The 19,456-nt window shown below is 41.0% G+C and overlaps 1 protein-coding gene across 6 annotated transcripts in view; it reads left to right on the top strand.

Annotated features, from left to right (window-relative positions):
- Nucleotides 1–19,456, top strand: part of SMARCAL1 (SWI/SNF related, matrix associated, actin dependent regulator of chromatin, subfamily a-like 1) — a 40,431-nt gene that overhangs the window by 9,941 nt on the left and 11,034 nt on the right. For all 6 annotated transcript variants that reach the window (XR_774401.1, XM_010568391.1, XM_010568400.1 and 3 more), the window contains exons 6-10: nt 903–1,083; nt 2,042–2,192; nt 4,994–5,152; nt 6,953–7,018; nt 15,560–15,700. Coding sequence is in view for 5 of the 6 variants with exons in the window: in XM_010568391.1 (XP_010566693.1) it covers nt 903–1,083; nt 2,042–2,192; nt 4,994–5,152; nt 6,953–7,018; nt 15,560–15,700 (698 nt within the window). In the remaining variant the exon portion in view is untranslated. The remainder of the gene's footprint in view (nt 1–902; nt 1,084–2,041; nt 2,193–4,993; nt 5,153–6,952; nt 7,019–15,559; nt 15,701–19,456) is intronic.

The following is a 19,456-nucleotide window of genomic DNA, read 5'->3' as shown; positions in this document are numbered from 1 at the left end:
GAAAAGATGAAGGCTCTGAGGTCTTTGCATAATGGAGGCTGAGGATCCCTTTAGTTCGACTGGAAAGGTTTTATGCTGCAGATAAAGTTCAGAGGCTTCATGGGTGAAACAACAATAGTGGTGAGGGACTCAAGTGGCTGCCTGTGGGCTGGTTCTGGCCTGCAAGCTACTTCTGTCCAGGGGAACAGCAGTGGACACCAGTTGAGCAGGGAGTTGCTGTTGGTACCATGTCCTTGAAGGATAGCTGTCAGAGTGCTGCTGATGGTAGTACAAGAGCAGTTTCTCTGAGTCTTGAGGTGCTTCCTGTTTTCTTATCCAAACGTGGTAAATGAGGGGTGATAAAGTGGAGACAGAGCCAAACCTGTGTGAATTTGGGGAACAGGAGGAGAAGAGTTTTCAAAGCCGAAGATGTATGATATTCTTTAGTTAACTGTGTCTTAGGTTACTCCTGATCCCTCAGGGATGGTGGAGACCTCAGAGGTGTTTAATGCAGAATCCCAAGGTCAAGATAAAGGTGCCCCTGCCTTCTAGGCTTCAGGAGCTCTTTTGTTCAAATCCATACTTTTATTTTTGAGTAAAGTGTGCCCTAAGCTGCCCTCAGTGTGAATAATCCAGCTCCAGCTGTATTAGTAGCAATCATCTCTGAATGATGGCATCAGACTTTCATTTTTTTATAACCAAGTCTAAATATGAGGGGAGGAGATGTGATTCATCATGTGGTTCTGAAATAGACTTCAGGGAAGAGGCCAGGCTAACACCTGTGCATGATGCAGTGCTTTCTTGAGCTGTTTCAGGATATGAAATAACATTGTTGATGAGGTCAAGGGTTGTGCCCTGACATCCATAATGTAAGTTGTGTGTATGTTGCCCCTTCTGATAATAAACTGCTCTATTCTTTGCAGTGGAAGTGTTACAGAGCCTTGTGTCAGTAGAAGTGGAGCCACTGCCTGAGGCAGTAATACAAACCTTTGCTGCTCAAATACAGAGATCTACATCACAGACAGACATTCCTGATGCTGACCTTTCAGTGGTGGACTCCAAAATTGTGACAAGCCTCATGCCCTTTCAGCGGGAAGGTGTGAAGTATGTCCTTTTTGCATGCTGTTAAGAGCTAGTCCTTGCCTAGAATTGTGTACTTTATATTGGTGCCCAGGCTGCATTCTCTTCCATGGAGGGTTCCAGAATCTTGGGCTGTTACACTCTGGGCTGTTGGTTGTTTGGTATGGTATGGTTTGTTTTGTTGGGCTTTTTTTTTTTTGTGGATTTTTTTTTTCCTTTGAGTGACACATCTATTCTGTTTCTAGCTAGAATTCTTCATCATGAGTCAAGAGGAAAGTAGCATTTTGCTAGTCTCATAAAATTGTTCAAATGATACATCTCTGATCTCCCTCTTGTGATTCAGTATGTGCCTAATTGTCATATGATTTTTTTTATTTTGTAAGGTCATCTTTTTTCTTTTTTTTTTCCCCAAGTGCATTTCTTCTGTTGTTGTTTTTTAAATATTAACTACACATGGGAAAGTGCCAGGAAATGGGACCCAGTCCCTGAAAGATTTAAAATTACTAATTGTATGTAGAGATAAACTTTTAAATGTCCCTGTTCCCATCATATATGGTCATTAGTTGTTGACTTCAAGATGCGATCCAGGAAAGTTTGTACTTACTGGTATTAATGTGGAATAGTTATATAATATTTTCTTATCTCAGCCAGGATGAACTCTGGGACTGAATGTGAGTAATATCGTGGAAAGAATGTGCTTTAAATAATTGTAAGGTCTTGAGACTACTCCTCATGACATCAAAGTCTCTAAGGACTGGGCTGAACCACTCTGTTCAGGAACTTCCAAGCTTTGAGAGATTTGTGAAAGTTGCTCACTTGTGTTGAGACTAAGGGAGAAGATGCAGGTTTACTGAAGAACCCAGATCACTTCCAGGTCATCCACATTATAGGTTTGGTGATGAGTTATGCTCATCTTGGCTGCCAGGGCAGATAGTAATCCATTTCTTCACTCTGACTTATTTCCCCTCTCTAATTTCTCCAGTTTTGCAATTTTAAGAAATGGACGTTTACTTCTTGCGGATGACATGGGCTTGGGCAAGACCATCCAGGCGATCTGCATTGCTGCATATTACCGAAAGGAATGGCCGTTGCTGGTGGTGACTCCTTCTTCCGTGAGGTTTACATGGGCAGAGGTACTGTGAGCTTGAGCGTGTGCAGGTGGCCGGTAGAGGACATGTGTGATGGTTATGCTGTGTTGCACTCTGTACAAGTTAAAATTTTAAGAATATGTATATTAAGGAGAAGAAGCTAAAAATTGTACTCATTTAGAAAGTTGAGGGGGGAAAATTGCTTGGCACTGACTGTATATGCCTCTTTTCTTTTATTGGCCAATTTTGTGGTCCTGCTGATCTTTTGGAAAGAGGGAGATCAAGAGAAAGTGTCTCCTCTGACCCTCTGTTAACTTTGTGCAAGTCAGCTGGCTCCAAGGGAGCATTTTACTCATCAGTGTCAAAGACAATAGTTGCATGCAAGCAATTGCCTGTTGTTTTCAAGCCCTTCATAGCAGTATTTGCCAGTCCCTTGGCTGGAATAAAAGCCCAGGTGCTGGGATTCTCTGCTCTGTTCAAGAGGCCCCATTATCATCATCATTAAGTGTCTGTTGTAATATGTCTTTTGGCCTGTCCACTGTATGCTGCTGGCTCCTCAGGGTCCTTTATTAATGTTGATCAGAAGCCCAAGAAAGCTTATATGGTTGGGAGAAATGTATCTTGAAATAAATGACTGTCATGGATTGTACACTGAGGCTGTTGGGTTGCCATAGGCTAGTGAAATGTTCACTGTGGGAGAAAAAAGTGAGCCAGAGGTTTTAGGTCAGTAATTTCATGCCTGAGCAGGGGTGGATGGGAGTTTAGTTTTCCCTGGAATGTTGCATTGACAAGAAGTGTATTGACTGGGATTTGCTGGTTTTGTGCTGTAACTGGGTTGTTAGAGCATCTTGGCTTGTGTTTTCACATCCAGTAGTGTAACAAAATGTTGGGTGACAAGAAAAGAAAATTGTTTACTGAACAGGGGAGTGATGCTCATCGTGTTTGATATTTCAAAGGCATGTAGACCTCTGGGTCAACACCTAACCTGAATCTGTGGCTTCTGAGGGATACCTACTGGGAACAATTTGGGGCCTGGTTTCCTGAACTACTGGGCACCTGCAGCTAAACTCCTACATCCTGCTTCAAGAGATTTAAGCAATATGAGGTGTTTTGTGGTTTTTCTTTTTTTTCCTTTGACTGCTTGATTTCCTCTTCCTTCCCCTACTCCTGACTCCCGAGGAGGCTGTTGTGGGAGATGTTTTGTTAGAACATTTGCTTTAGAATGATCTGTATTGCTTTGTGGGTATGTGAAGGATGTAGGTCTAAGAAAAATGTGTCACACAATGTAGAAGAGGGTGGAGTTTATTATGGTCCGTAATCTACTCAGTTCATTCTTGTACAGATGTGTTTTACTGTATTGATAGATGCTTTTGTGGTGTCTCTGGAGCTGAATTGCCAGAAATTGTCTTCATCTCAGAATTGTCAGTGTTTTAGTTTGACTTTCTGGGCTCAGGCCACTGAGTGCCTTTATATTCAAGATGCCATAGGAAGCTAGCGGGAAGATGCGAGGTACTCTTGGGTGAGAAGTACTACAGCATGTGCATTTGAAGTTCAGCATTAAAACTTAAATAATTAACGGTCAGGGCAGTTTCAAAGCACTTCTTGTGGACAAAGGTCAGCGTCAAGTGAGAAATACAGCATGACTTTTATGGTGTGAATTAGTCATGTGCCCTTTATAAAAGGAGAGGGCAGTACAGCTAGGAGCTTCCAGATACTTTCTCATTGCTGCCACCTTTGTCTAAGTTTTGGCTTACCATCAGCCCCATATTTTTTGGTTGGGATCTAACCTTGCCTGCATGTTGGCCCATTTTGGTTGTGGTGCTTTCCATAAGTGGTGAAGGATAGTTAATTGTTAGTTTCTCACATACTGAGAAATGTGAGAAGCTCACAGTTAACTCCTCTGGCTGCTGCATGTGGTTGCTGAAGAGAAGAGAGGAATGATGCTTGAGGGATTTCCACAAGTGAAGGGCCTAGAGACAGAGGTGCCATTTCTCCTCACCACTTGGATACATTTCTGAAGGGACCAGATCCTGATTGCTAAAGCCCCAGCCAGCTCTCTGCAGAGCAACATCAGCAGAACTCAAATGTTGCAGAGAGGTTGCTGTCATTGGGGACACAATCATAAGGGAAATGGTGGGTGCTCAGTAGCTAACAGATGGGTTTGGGGGAGGATATCTTGCTCTGGTGTGTGGAGCATTTCAAGAGGTTGATTTGAATGACTATCACCATGTGTGTTTCAGCTGCTGTCACAGAGCAGCTGGTGTGTTGTCAACTTGATGTTTTTATTTTGTTTGTTTGGGGGTTTTTTTGGTAGACTTTTTAAGAGGTAATGGAAGAGTTCTTGTTGATCTGGATGAGTTGTACTTCATCCTCGCTGTGGAGTAAACATTGCTATAGTGAGAGATGTTAACTGCTTAGAAGTCTGTAGTTCACAGCCTGAGGTTTCCTGTTGAGTGAGAAAACTAAATTTCCCTATCAGTAGTGGTCACTGCGTTGTCTGGCTCTGAGCATAGCAGGTAACATTGTCAGGAGGTTATGCACTTTTCTACTACAGATCAGATTTTTGTTTTTTCAGTAAGAGGCAAGAATAGAGCATGTTTAAGCCTTCCTAGCTGTGGAAGGTAGATTTGGCCTTATAGCCTGAGTTCTGTTCTTGATCTTCCCATTACTAGGGTTGTTGCCTTGGGAAGGCTGCTTGCCCTTACTGTGCTCCTAGCTGATGTCTAATGGTGGGTGGGGTGATTCCATGTTCTAAGCATTCATGAGGATGCTCTGTGAAGTGCTTTGGAATCCTGACAGAGGACATAAGTACCAGAATGCAATTCATTGCTTTCCTCTTCCTCCAGGCATTTCACAGGTGGCTTCCATCCTTGAGTCCAGGTAGCACCAATGTCATAGTGACTGGCAAAGACAACCTAACAGCAGGCTTAATCAACATCATCAGCTTTGACCTCCTCAGCAAGATGGACAAGCAACTTAAGAGCACTTTCAAAGTAGTTATTATTGTAAGTGGTACACTAAAATTTTGAAGTTAATTGTATGCTGCAAATGGGGTAACCTTTGTGTTGTACAGCAGACAAGTGTAAAGAGGGCCATACTTAGGACTGAAACTATCTTGTAATTCTGGCTGTGATCAAAGCTCTCCATGAGTAGAAGCAGGAGATTTCTCTGATACCTTCTTAGGTAACTAGTAGAGTTTAATTCCTTTTTGATTCCTGAGTCTGTGTTTTCTCTTTTACTGGTTATGGTGCCTCTGCTTTCATTGTGGTTGGGCATGTCCGCTGCTGGAGAGAAAGGTGTTTAATGTGGTGTGTCAATACAATAGTCTTGGAATTGTATCTTTTTAAGGGGATTGGACTTCAGGGTGATGCTAGTGTTTATCCAGTAAACCAGATACCCACATACTTGATGTTGAGAGGTTAAAAGCCTCCAAAAATCTCCCTTTGCTTGTGTTCCACTGGCAATCTGCATTAAGCTTTCTTTGATCACTTGTATCATTTTTTTTGTAAATTACTTCAAAACCATTTTTTAACCTTTTACAGAGCCATGGTAGAAGGCTTTTTTTTAGATTTCAGTCATTCAAAACATCTAGTGTTTCAAATCCAGCTTGGATCAAAAGAGACCAAAAGTGTATACGTAGCTTAATATGAGTGTTTGATGTTGTCAGTCCAGTTATCAGCATACATATGCACCTGTCCCTAAGATCGTGACAATTGGAACATAATAATCCTTTTGTTTCTCAGCATGAGATGGGTATGTGGGAATAGATGGAGTTCTTTGGAGACGAAACTACCCATGGGGGAATTGTTTGTTTTGGTTTGGTTTTAATTTTTTTTTTTTTTTAATTTTTATTTTTTCCCTTGCCCATTCTCTGACAAGACATTCTGTCAGGGTGGAAATGCAGATTGTTACTTTTGTATGCTGGTGCTTGGAGTAAAGGGACTTGGGCTCTAGGGCTACTGCCCTGGAACCTTTTACCAGCCCTGAGCTGGCGGATGTTCTTTCTGTGTGTTTATATGTTCAAATTTGGATCCTGTATACGTTTTTACAGATGAGAGTAGTCCTACCGAGTGCTGAGCTTCCCTGCTTTTTCTTCCAATCTTCTTTTGATGGCAGGGAACATTAATGTAGCTTATTTGTTAATCAGGAGGGAGAAGGCTGTGCCTGAGAGGCTAAGCAGTTGTATTCTCTTTGCATGCATGGTTGCTTGCTCATCCACACGTGGAAAGATGAGAATGCACCCTTGGAGGGCGCCAATTACTTATTGTGTCTAAGTTCTGACTTGCTGCAGCAGTAGAAATGAAGCCTGTTTGGGAGTGATGTCTCAAGTAGGAGGCTATTATCCACCTGGTGAGCCCTATCAGCAGAACAGTTGGATCCTAATTAGATTTCTTTTTTTCCTTATCATTTTCATTAACCCCTTGTTTAGGGAAATGGCAGTGTATAGGCCTCCTATGTTTGCTGCATTTAAAGGACACATGGGGGCAAATGAATGTCAGTGGTGGAAATAATGTTCCTTTCTCCTTCCCTCTGCTCCCTTGTTTGTGGTCATTTGAGATTCATGGCTTTAAGGTTTGATTTCTGTTCCATTTGCTTGCAGCTGCCAGTTTGAATATAGGCAGCCTGCTACTCTCCGTGCTGTCTTTTCGTTTAGAATTTGATGTGACTATCCCAGTGCTTGAAATATCCCCTGGGATGATATGCTTGTAATATTAGATAGCTGTGAATACTGGGAATTTGTTCTGTAGCCTGCAGTTGGACTATGGATCAGAACTGTCTTCACTTTCATGCTTGTTTTGTTTCAGGATGAATCTCACTTCCTAAAGAACATAAAAACTGCACGATGCCGAGCTGCCATGCCTCTGCTCAAGGTGTGTATGCTGGGTGCCAAACCTGCAGCAGCTAAGGTCAGGCTCCCAAAGCAGCATTGCTCCATTTACCAGGTTTAGGAGCCAGCAGCTGAATTCTGTTGCTGTGCAAGTGGAAATCCAGGTAATGTAGATCCAAGAGCAAAATTTGTCTCTGGCTAAGCCACTTGTTCCCATGCAAATGTTAGATGGTAAGACCTAACAAAAGAACTTCAGAAGCTGCCTTAATCTAATTGTGGTACTGTCACTGATGAGTTTTATGGTGATGGGAAAAATGGAATGTCAAAACTTACTGAGTGCATTCAGGGAGAGTAGAAAGAATATAGTAGTGTCAACATAGCTCGTTTAATGGAAATAATCATTATCAGTTAATTCTTGGCACAAAACCACTGCTGTATATCAAAATGACATTACCTAGGTCCCTTCCTTGGCTTTGGTTTTGGGCTCTACTCTGTTACTGCAAGCTTCCAATGTATTTGTATGGCTGGGGTTTGGGAGCACTCCTGCTGGTTAAATATACAGAACTAGTAGGAGATGGCAGAATGCGAGGTTAGCAAGACAAGTGGCCCACAGAAGGGAGGCAATATTCAATTATGCAATAACAGGAGAAATGTAAATTTTAATGTCTGCCTGTTGTCCTGGGATCAAAGAATCAAACTCTCCCTGGTAGCCTGTAGCAGATTAAAGTTATTAGTAGTTTCTAGACACTGCAGAGTCTGTACATTAGAACAAGGTAAATGCAGTTCCTCTTCAGCAATTATCAGCAAGTGCGTATAAAGAGAAGATTCGATCTGTGATGGCTTTATAGCAACCAACTTTTATATGCAAGATTCCTAATGGCAAGCCGAAGGTGGTTGTCCTTGAATAACTTCATTGTTCTCTTTAAAGGCCTGATTCTTGTCTTCTCTTGGCTTTCAAATCACTTCAGGCTTTTAATGTTTGGAAACTAAGTAGGAGGTCCAATTTTATGAGCAGTTTGAAGTACAGTAATTAGGGTGTATGTCTGAAAATGGTGGAAAATAACAGATTTACCTCATTGCAAAATGCTCAAAAAATTGTCTCATCCTTTCCTACTTGTAGCTTTGTAAGGATCAGCTTGTCAAAATTATTTGCAGGCTACAAGATATGAGAGTGAAAGATGGTAGCTGTTAAGTGGAGGTTAATTGCCTGTATGCACTTACTGAGAATTTACAGTTTTATGCTGTCACATCACTGGTCTTAGACAATTGAGAACTGGTGCTTCTGAAACTGACTTTCAGTCTTCTGAAAGCATTAAGAGTCTCATGTTCCTATCATGTGTTGTCTCACCTGCAAGCAGCATACAGTACCGGTTGTTTTGTGTTAGATGTTCAGGTAAACTATTCTCCTGCTTGCTGATGGTAACTTCTGAAGTGAGTATTTGCTGTAATAGCCACTCTCTGCCCTCCTTGCTTTCCAGCACAGGTGTTTTGCTCTAAAACTAGCCCTTTTGGCAGCTTTGTCTTCAACTACTAGGGAGTGGTGCTGTGTTCACTACTGGTAAAGCACATCACAGGAATGCTTTCATATTTGAAAAAACTGCCAAAATATGAGGAGTTTTCATCACTCGAATACTGGATTTAACAACTCTGTCATATTTATAGTAAATAGTCAATGGCGTAAAAATGGGACTGTTTTAAGTATTTTACATGATACTTTGAGATTATTGAATAAGAGACATTGATAAACATGCTGCTGAGGATAATATTCTTGCTGTTGCCTTCTTTATGTTGAAAGGGTTAGAGCAGTACTGGGGCTCTTAGAAGAGACCAAAAAAAGGTGTTTCTGTAGGCAAGCCCTTGATAGGTACACTGCTTCTAGCACCTAAGTCCCTACCTTAAGGTCACAGTGTGAAGCCATGCCAGTAGTGTAACCAGAGCCCCTGGAGCCAGCTCATGCCTTGTCTATCTTCTAAGCATTGCCACTTCTAACTGTTGTTAGCATTATGCTACTTTAAACTTTCTGAAATTGCCATAGTTGCTTTTATTTCCTACGATGTTCCCAACATCCTAAAGCATGAAAGCTTAGCCTTGAACTGGCTTCTGGGGACAGAAAAGAAAAAAAAAAAATCTAAGAAATGTGATCTTTGGTTCTTACATGCTACAAAGATTTATGAGTCCACAATGATACTGGACAGACCTAAGTTAAAGTTTCTGAGCCTGAAATATTTCTGTCACTTCCATGTGTACTTAATAGATTCTTTTTATCTTGATAGAATCTGCTCCTGTGACTTCTCCATTTGAATAATAAGTAAAATATAAAAATTGTTGTGTTTAGACAGAACTGCACAATAATCAGATTAAATCAATACATTCATAGTAAAGACAGTTTACCTTGGATATTAATTTTGAATCTGCCTTGTTAGACAGCCAAGATGAATCTCTACCTCTGAAATATTTAACCCATGATTACAGCATTTAAAGCCTCAGTTTAGTTTTAATATCTGACATTGTCTTGTTTTCAAAATGAAGTGGTATTTTTAGCCACTCAGTAATAATTCATCTTTTCCTGCTCTCTTGTATATATTGCACAGCAAGCGTGGTATGGAATTGTCAAGCAGAACCATATATTAAACATGTGGCCTAAGTTTGTCAATTGGGAACTTCTAGACATTTTTTAATATTAAAAAAAACCCCATAAACTCTGTGTGTGTGTGCAGTCTTCGGTGTGCGTAGTACTCAGTATCTTTTGTGGCATACTTAGCTGCTGCCCTGACAGAGATTTAGGAAAGGTTTGCCTGGGGCAGTGGGAAGTGTGACCAGAAAAGACTTTTTAGTGCACTTTTACAATGGCTGGATGTGTGCAATGATCATGCTTGCTACCTGGTAGCTTGCCCCAGGTTGTCATTAGTTTAAAGTAAATATATAGACATGTTGTGCCCATTTTATTGTTATTGGACAAAACTTTGAGAGGAACTTAGTTACACAAACGGTAAGATAGGGTGAGCTGAAATAGCAGATGCAAAATATTTAGGCCAGATTTCTTATTCCCTTCATGTTCCCAGTGGATGTGCAAACCTGTGGGTGTGCAGACTTGTACATGGGGAGAATGCTTCATCTGCCTACATGGAACCAGGTGGCAGTTTGTACACAGTCTGTGTGCATCCCTGCAAAATTATGGAGGTGGATGGATTGAAAGCCATAGAAAACAGTCCTCTGATGTTTTGGCATGTGGCAAAAATCCTGCTTTCAAGGTCAGCCAGCTTTCACACTGGCCGGTCTGTGCCAGCAGCTGTGTGAGATCTGTCCCCAGCTTCAGCATCTCTCATGGTACTCAAGAGGGCTAGAAGTTCCTGTGTTCACAGTGGTCCTTTTGTCTTGTTTCCACACACATCAAAGTGAGAATAGCCTCATACTGTTAGGCTTTGCTTGAGTCACCGAAAGGCCTGGTCAGGGCTGGCTTGTCCCTGCTTCTAATCCAGAGCTGTGGCAATCAGTAATAGGACCTGTTTGTCACCTTTCTGTTTTCTTTAGTCTCGTGGTTGGGACTAAGTTCTCCTGGGCGTACTGACAATATTGGTTGTTCCCTTCGTCTCTGCCCTGTATCTGCCTCCCTCAAAGGCAGAAAGTGTCATGGTGTTATGCCTTTTGTAAGCATTTTGTCTTTACCTCCCAGGATGTCCTGGTTTCAGCTGGGATGGAGTTAATTGTCTTCCTAGTAGCTGGTACAGTGCTATGTTTTTGAGTTAGGTATGAGAAGAATGTTGATAACACTGACGTTTTCAGTTGTTGCTAAGTAATGTTTAGTCTAAAGTCAAGGATTTTTCAGCTTCTCGTGCCCAGCCAGCGAGAAAGCTGGAGGGGCACAAGAAGTTGGCACAGGACACAGCCAGGACAGCTGACCCAAAGTGGCCAATGGGGTATTCCATACCGTGTGACGTCACATCTAGTATAGAAACTGGGCGTAGTGGGGGCAGGGGGATCATCGATCGTTGGGTGGTGAGCAATTGCATTGTGCATCACTCGTATATTCTAATCCTTTTATTATTACTATTGTAATTTTATTAGTGTTATTATTATCATTATTAGTTTCTTCTTTTCTGTTCTATTAAACCATTCTTATCTGAACCCGTGAATTTTACTTCTTTTTCTCATTTTCTCCCCCATCCCACTGGGTGGCGGGGGGAAGTGAGTGAGCAGCTGCATGGTGCTCAGTTGCCGACTGGGGTTAAACCATGACACAAGATTGGACTGGCCCAGAGACATGAACATAGGAGAGGGAGTATACATGCTACCAATATCCATAAAACAGCAAAGCCCCAGGGGTGTAGATGAAGAAGAAACAGCAAACCAGAAGTTTTTCACTGATCAGTGGTGGGATCTCTTTGGGACCAGAGTGAAAAGGATTCTATATTCTTTGACCAGCCAAAGTGCTTCATAGTCTTTGTTCTTCTGTAATTGCATGGAGTACTGCAAGACAATGGAAACTGGGGAAGGTCCCAATGGAACATGGATGAGATTTTTGGAAGCACAACAGTAAGTTTTTAGTGAAGATCTGTGCTAGAAACTGAGAAATAAAAAATAGTATCAAATGACAGATTCCAGTGGTATAAAATGGTCTTATTCCTGTTGTGCTCCCTATGGGCTTTTTTCCAGAATATTTGGGTAATATTGCTAATGTGATTGTTCCTATTGAGCTGCTGTTCAGGTTAATAGCATGATGCACATCCTGATGTTTGCAGGGTTAAAGGTCTTTGTTTCTATTATGGAAGTCCAAATACATTGTGTGGCTGGAATCTAATACTCTTTGTGCTTGTTTTAATAAAGAGATGCTTAAAAATAATGAAGGGAAATAGGTCAGTGCTGAAGGTGGAAGGTGAGGAGGGAACACAAAAATCTCCCTTTCCAGTGCAAAATAAGTAGCAGCTGTCTTTAGGCATTACAAATCCATATGGATTGGATAAATAAACCTTTGCTTGTTGTCACCTGCTGAGAGAAGGAACTTCATCTTGAAATTGGAGAAGCTGTGGGCCCTCAAGGTTGCATCTTCAGATCTGCTCGTACTTTGCAGTTTCCCTTCCTTCTCAAAATAGGGAGGTAGTTTAATTTGCTTCAGTCATAGCTGATCATCGCCATGTGACACACATTATCTGTCTAGATGTCACTTAAGAATAGGGAAAGGCATTTATATTTTTTGGAATAACCACTGTAGGATCATCTTATGAAATGCAGATCCCTATCCGTCTTACCCAAGTACAGAAACAGACTCTTCAAAACAGCTGCAACCCTTTCCCTTTATCAAATCTTCTATTTCATCAGGTGATTATCTCTATTATATTATGGCAGCTCTCAGATTTTTTGTTTCACAGGATAAGGTATTCTTATGCTAAGCAGTTCAAAATGACAGAGTAAGCAAAAACTGGGGGCACAAGTAATTGTACAGCCAGGACCAGCCACACTTATTTAAAAAAGTTTGTCAGTCTGTTAGCATATGGCAGAGCTCATGCTGTGAAGTTCATTTAACACAGACACAGTCATTGTATGTTAATGAGGCTCTCTGCATGTTCAATTATTTCTTTGTGGCATAACCCCCCCCCCCCCCCCCCCCCCTTCAAATTAGTTGGGTGCTGGGTTTTGACCTCTAAAGTAAGTGTGATTGGGGTTACCATTATATAAATTATTCTTTGACTTTCAAAAGTGACTTTTGTAAATGTTGTCACAGCTGTGGAATTAATTCTTGCTGGTGTATTGTGTGTGCAAGTGTAATGCTACAAAGCCACAATTGTCTTATGTTACTGAAACCAGGACGCTTAGTAAACGAAGGCTGCAGACCAACTCTCCACTAGTCAAGTCACTGTCAGAGTTCCCTTAAGCAATCTCACAAGAAAGGAGCTGTAAGAACAGTCACAAGGACTCATGAGAGAGAGGAGTGCTTCTAGCGAAGATTAAACTTCATGCCTAAATGCTAATGAGCAGCTAATGTTACTACTTCTATGTGGAAATATGTATCAATTGATTACAGATCTGGTTTTGATAGAAAGTCCTTGCTGGTCCCTGCAATGTTATTTTCTGTGCTGTTGTTCCATATTATTCTTACAGACCTTGGAAGAAAGAGGGTAAGCTCCCACTCTTGACAGCACAGAAGGTTCAGCAGGAAACAAGAATTAAGCAGTGATCAGCAGAGACTTCTCTGCAGGAGCAAATCTTTATTGGCATCTATTCAAAAAGAGTTGCCACTAGAAAAAGAAATGTGAATCAAAGCCATTTCTTTCATCCAGAATTTAAGTAAGCCTTCAACACTCGAAACTTGTCTTCTTAGGATTTTTTTTTTCTTCTCTTCTTTCTTGGGCTCCTTCTGTCATGGATTTTAAAACTGAAAGGCATCCTTGGAATAATGAGTTAGACCACCTATGTTCCACACAATTTTCTGGAATTAATTTCTTCAAGTTCTTTACAGCTCTTGTAGAGCTAGTGTCTTTTGGGGTTTTTTTGTTGGTTTTGTTTTGTTCTGGTTTTTGTTTTTTACTTCTTGATTTGTTTAAAATGGTTAATTATGGAAGATGTATCGCAGCCCTTGGTAAGTGCTTGCAGTGGTTAGATACCCTATCTATTCAGGAATAAGTAGTGCACAGCAAAGCAGCAGCTGTACAAGTTTAGAATTCAAATAACATGTAACTTCATCATTCTCTCTTTTGATACCTATTCAGGGATTGGGGAAGGAGCCTGACTAATTGTTTTGACTACTGGGGAATTAGTGTTCCAACCCTGTCTCATGTAGCTCCTGGGGAACATCCTCCAAAGAGGAGGAGCCTTGAGAATGGCATAAACCCTTTCAACACCATTGGGTTTGTTGCATTTAATATGTCCCTGGTCTGTTTTGAGTGATCTTTTCTTGCTTTAGCTTGATCCAGAGTTATTTGAAATGAGCTGTCTGTAATTGCATGACCTCCATCTTGTCTTTTTCCTAGCAGTGGCCTTCTGTTAGTCCAGGAGGAAAAAGTTTAATTTGGACATTTCTTGCACATGTGGGACTGGCTTGTCCGTTTCAGCAGATCTCTCAGGGTGGTGTCAGTTTACTCCTTTCAGGCTTCTGCAACGCATCAGATATTGTCTACGTTCTGCTCAGTTGTCGTCCACTGTTACCTCAGTTTCAAAAACTGACCTAATTCCTGCTTTATCCCTTTTTTCCCCTCACGGGATCTGATATCTTTGGTCTCTGTGACTCCTCCCTCTTTAGAGTAGTATAGACACCTCTGTCTTGTGCAAACTGACTCTTACCTTGCGACATGTCCAAAGGTTTGACCTCTTCTTTTATTTAGTTCAATAAATATCCTGCTTTTTTAAATGTTTATGGGAATTGTCTGATCCTGGTATTGATCACATTTCCTTCTGATCCATTTAATAAGGATGGCAGGAGAAGACATGTTCCACCTTGATTACAACCTATATATAAATATCTGATAAAGAGTCCTGAAATTAATTTCCGGTAGCTGATCTGTGAACTCTTTCCACCAGACTTGGTTAGTAAGTGGATGAATCAGCTGAATAGATTTGGGTGACTGGTAGATCTCAGTAAAATGATAAAAGAATTTCATTTTCTTTTTCATTTAAATGTGAATGAGCTGTTGGTACAGATGTCACTCAAGAATCTCTTTGTTATTTTAATGAACCTGCATTAAACCATGCAGAAAATTACAAGGCATGTGTTATTTAACTACTATATGTGAATTTACAGCAGTAGAAATTCATAGCTCTCATCTAATAATAGAATTAGATAATAATGGAGATATGAGGGTAGAAAGGCATCTTGGAGGCTTTTATGTCTACAGTGTAATTTTTTTTCCCCACTTTTCGGGAGCACCTACTTTAGATACAGGTTTCCCAGCCCCTTCTTGTCTCCCCTACAACACATGTTTTACAATCTTCTTACATGATTTGTATTTATTAACTCATGTTCTAGCATCCAGCCAGCTGTGCCTAGACTCACCATGGCTGTCAGATGGGCATCTTCGGGTCCTGCTTCAGGCAGCTTCATCTTTCTTTTCTTGCTAGTAGAATTTCAAAAGAAAAAAAAAAATTAATAAAAAGTAAGAAAAAAATCTACTTCTCTGGATCTCTTCTGCTTTTGTGAGGAAGACAGTCTTGTTTATGGCTTGTTGTGGCAAGTTTATTACAAGACAATTTATTTTGGAGGTGAGGATGTACCTGAGAGGGTGTGTCATTTTCCTGTGACATCCGATGCCAAATGAAATGTTGAGCCAGCCGTAAAGATATTAATGTGTCTAGTGGGTAAATGCCAATTCGGAAAGTACTCTCATAAAAGTTGATGTACCCTTCCCTTATAGCATGTGGATGATGAATAAAAAACCAATATGGTTTGTCCTGTTTCCTAGAAGTTTTAAGCACTGTCCTTGAGCGTCTTCAGGCAGTGAAGGCTGAAAGTATCTGTGGAAAGTGAAGTACTCTTCCATTTAGGGTGCTTGGACAATGGCTCTGGGATTTTCTTTTGGAACTGGGGATGACTACTTAGCAGGTTCTGCTTATATTGTAAGCTGTATGATAACGATGCTCTGTTTTGCTTTCCCAGGCTGCCAGGAGAGTGATCTTGCTTTCGGGAACCCCTGCCATGTCGCGGCCTGCGGAGCTCTACACGCAGATCATGGCTGTCCAGCCAGCCTTCTTCTCACAGTTCCACTCCTTTGGGCTACGCTACTGTGATGCCAGGAAGGTACTTCAGTGGGGAAGTTGCAGACTGGGGCACTGCAAACAGCATTTTACTTTTTATTTCAAAATGTGGAGGCTTTTTCTTTCCTTCCTTCTATCTGTTGCTACATCTTTTTTGAGAAAGTCTCACTGCAGAGTAACATTTTGAAAGCTTTCAACCTGAGAAGCTCTAGATGCTGCAGTGGTGGGCCTGAGACATGGAGGCAGTAATGCTTCCTGTCAAAATCTGCCCTGAAAGCCAAGGAAGTAAAAAAAAAAAAAATAAAAAATTGTCCATAGCTGGGGAAAGGAGCCTATTCTAATAAGAACTTGCCCCCAGAGTGTTTTAAATGGGCAGAGTAACTATGGGGCCTTTAGGCAGCTGCAGGTTTGGGCTAATTGATTAAAAAACCAAACAAACAAAAAAACCAAACCCAAACCATTTACTACTCTGCTTTAGTGACTGTTTAACAAAGTAAGGCCTCTGTTGCTTGGGATTTTGGATTTTATACCTCTGGGTAAGTAAAAGATGAAGACTTATACTCTGTCTTTGTATTCCACCTTCTAATTCACGAAATGGATGTGATCCTCAGCATATCTTGGAAATAAGTTAACCTCTCTTATCTCTGCCAGCTGCTCAGCAGTGGTTTCAGCAGAGTCACCAAGTCCAACTAGTGCAAGATCTTGGCTCTGCAGGAAGCCAGCATTTGCAGCCATGATGGCAGGTGTCTGTCTTGCTCTCAACGTATGGGCAACTCAGCTGTCCTTGGATTTGCCATCTCTAGGACTGCTGTGTGTGTTGGAACACAGACTGCTAAGAGAAGAGCTCTTGCTGCTGCCTGTTGTACAAGGAGGCTCTAGGATCTTCTGTGCTGGTTGCATAGACACAAAAAGGGGAATCAAAGTTCCCCTGAGTTCTGATTTGGAGCAAGAGCCCTCTAATCTGGCTTGCCCTTCAGTTCCTCCAGGACAAGCATGTAGCAGTTAGCATGTGGCACAGAATGGCTTGTCAGTATAAGCATGGACCTGTAGTGCATGAACTTGCTTGCTCTGCTTTGTTCTTGAGTAATGCATTTCACTTCTTGTGCCTAAGACTGGGCAAAAACTTTCAGCAGAGTGGTTGGAAACACCAAATGACCATTTCAATGCTCAAAAATATTTACAGAAGAACTCATCATCAGTGTATGCCATAAAAATAGGTATAGCTATTAGTAGGGCTTTCATGTTTGTTTTCTTTTCTCTGTTTGGGGTAGCTAACATATGCCAAGTTTCTACCAAGAAGATTCATATTGCAGTCTTGTGTGAAGTTCTCAAGTCCCCTTTTTCCTAGATATGAATGCCCACTTTTACTTTCGTAGCTAGTGTAGTGCTGTTCTGCATATGTCCAAATGTGCAAGCTAGATGAGCAATTCATTTGCTTTGGTAGTCATATGCTGATGCCATTGATTAAAGTAAGGCCATTAGCACACAGAATCACAGATACAAAGCTTGAGTTCTGGAAGATGACAGCATTCATGTTAGCAAAGCACTGCTTTCCTGGCAGAGGATAAACTTACTGTTTCTCCATCCATAGTAGGAATCTTATGGAGAGAGAGGGCCACGTCCTCTGCTGAGCTTCATTATCTTTGTTGAAAGATTCTTGTCTGAGTATCGCTCGGAATGCTTCTTAGACGGAAATTAAGAGAAGCAGTTAAATCTTGTTGGTTTTCTGAAGTAAAAAGGAAAGCTGAATTGCAGCGTGTGAGTCTGAATGGGTTTGGAGTTTCATAAACCCTTTGAGGGTAAAGTTCTGCAGTCATACGGACCTCAGGTAAGATGTGGAATTGGATAAAAGAAATAAAATTGTTTTACACAATCCAGGTTGTAATTCTGTGTAAATCTGTGTATTCTGTGTAAATGAGTTTTCAACCTACAATGAAACTCAGCATGGAGGTCACAGTCTGCATCCGCTTCCCTTCAAAACCTCTGCAGGGTTTCTAGTACAATTTTGTTTCTCTGTTTGACCTGCCTCTTCTAGACAGTTGAACATTACTGGTCTTCTCACTGCTCACCTGGGACATTTTGCTACAGTTAATGTCAGTAAATGATAGAGTGAACCCAGAAAGACCTTGGTTATTTAAAGAAGTGGGGCTGCAGGAAATGAAGATATGTGGATAGTATTAGAGGAAAAAATGAGACTGCTGAATATTGGATTGCCATAGATCTACACAGCAATGAGTAAATTAAAAGGTGTTTTGATGATTCTAGTTGTTCCCTCATGAGTGTAGTATGTCCCTCAAGTTCCTTTTTGCAGCTCTAACCTGGATTATGTTAAGAGTTACATCCTCTCTGAAGAACTGTTGTGTACTTTTGCTGTCATTACTTAAATAGGTTCTTCTTTCTGTCCTAAAAGTGGCAGCATTATGAGTGGGGATGGAATTGCACAGAACCAGAGAGGTGTTGCAAGGCTTTTGGAGATCTGTCAGGATGAGAGGTGCTATGTAAAAATGTTTTGGTATTGATAATAAATCTGATTGCATTATAAGATTAAAGAAAAATTGACAGACTTGAACCATTCAATTTAAAACTAAAACCTGACTAGTTTCCGTTTGAAGAGAATAGATTTTATGACAGAAAATTGCAAATATCTGGCAGATGTGATTAGAAAAGATATAAAATAAAAGTTTATCATTTTGTAATGCAACCTCCCAGCATCTGTACTCTTAAAAATGCAGCAAGTGAAATGTCACCTGCTTATTTACAAAATATCTCAAGTCTGTTTCCCAAAATACATGCTGTGAATTCATTTTTCAAACTGGGTGATGTTGGCAAATATTAAACAATTTCTATCTGAGCACATGCTCTGAATTTGTAAGAGTTTGGCAGCTTCTACTAACACTGTGATAAGTTTACTGACTCATGTAAGATGCTGTAACACTTTGGTAAGAAAATCACAGTTGGAAGCATTTGTTCTGGAACGTTATGGATCAAAGCCAGATGTGTATTTTGGCAAAATAAATGTCCCTCTTTTTTCTCTCTCTTCTTTTCCACAATAGGATATACTAAACTATATTTTAATAATTTCCCAAATAATCATATTTTTTATTGCTCGCTAGGTGCAGCATGGAACTAGCATGTTTCCTTGTTTGCAAATTGTTCCAGCAACAGTCACCATAAAAGGAATTTAGTAATCTGAACATACTGTAGGGATTCTGCCTGTATATGTTTTTTAATATGACAGTAGATAGTATATTCGCTCTGTTTGTGCCTTGTTCTTTCAGTTGTGATGATGTTACTCTTCTGAAATGAATTGTGCTAGGTGGACACAACACATATGTATTACTTGCTTGTTATGGAAGTGGAAAGTGGAAAAACATGGGCTGCATGAGTAGAATGAGGTAGCCTGAGGAGAGTGTCCAGGCCCTGTAGCAGGTCTTGCTCAGCAGCCTAGTCAGTGTTGATCCCTGCTACGTAGCTACCAGTACCTTGAGCAGTGTGGGCAGAGGGCTTACGAGGCTGGGTACAGCACTAGGTGGGTCCTTCCTGGTTCCGTACATCTGCTCTGCTGGGTCCACAGAGTCTGAAGAATTGCAGAAAGGGGGCACGAAGACCGGGGCTCAGCACTATCAGTTTTCATGCAGCATGCCTAAAGCTAATAAACCCAGCTAGACTTGAGCCAGGTTTTTACGAACCTGAGGGATGTATCTGCACTGCACTCCTGGTTTCAGGGAAGAAGAGCTGTAATACCCATGTTGGCTTTTTGAGGGCTTGGCTTAGATCCAGGTGGGCTTATTACCTCTGG

The sequence above is a fragment of the Haliaeetus leucocephalus genome, unplaced genomic scaffold (assembly GCF_000737465.1).
Source record: "Haliaeetus leucocephalus isolate CR32 unplaced genomic scaffold, Haliaeetus_leucocephalus-4.0 Scaffold1, whole genome shotgun sequence".
Lineage (NCBI taxonomy): Eukaryota > Metazoa > Chordata > Aves > Accipitriformes > Accipitridae > Haliaeetus > Haliaeetus leucocephalus.
The sequence above is the reverse complement of the archived record's forward strand: the minus strand, read 5'-3'. Positions and strand labels throughout refer to the sequence as shown.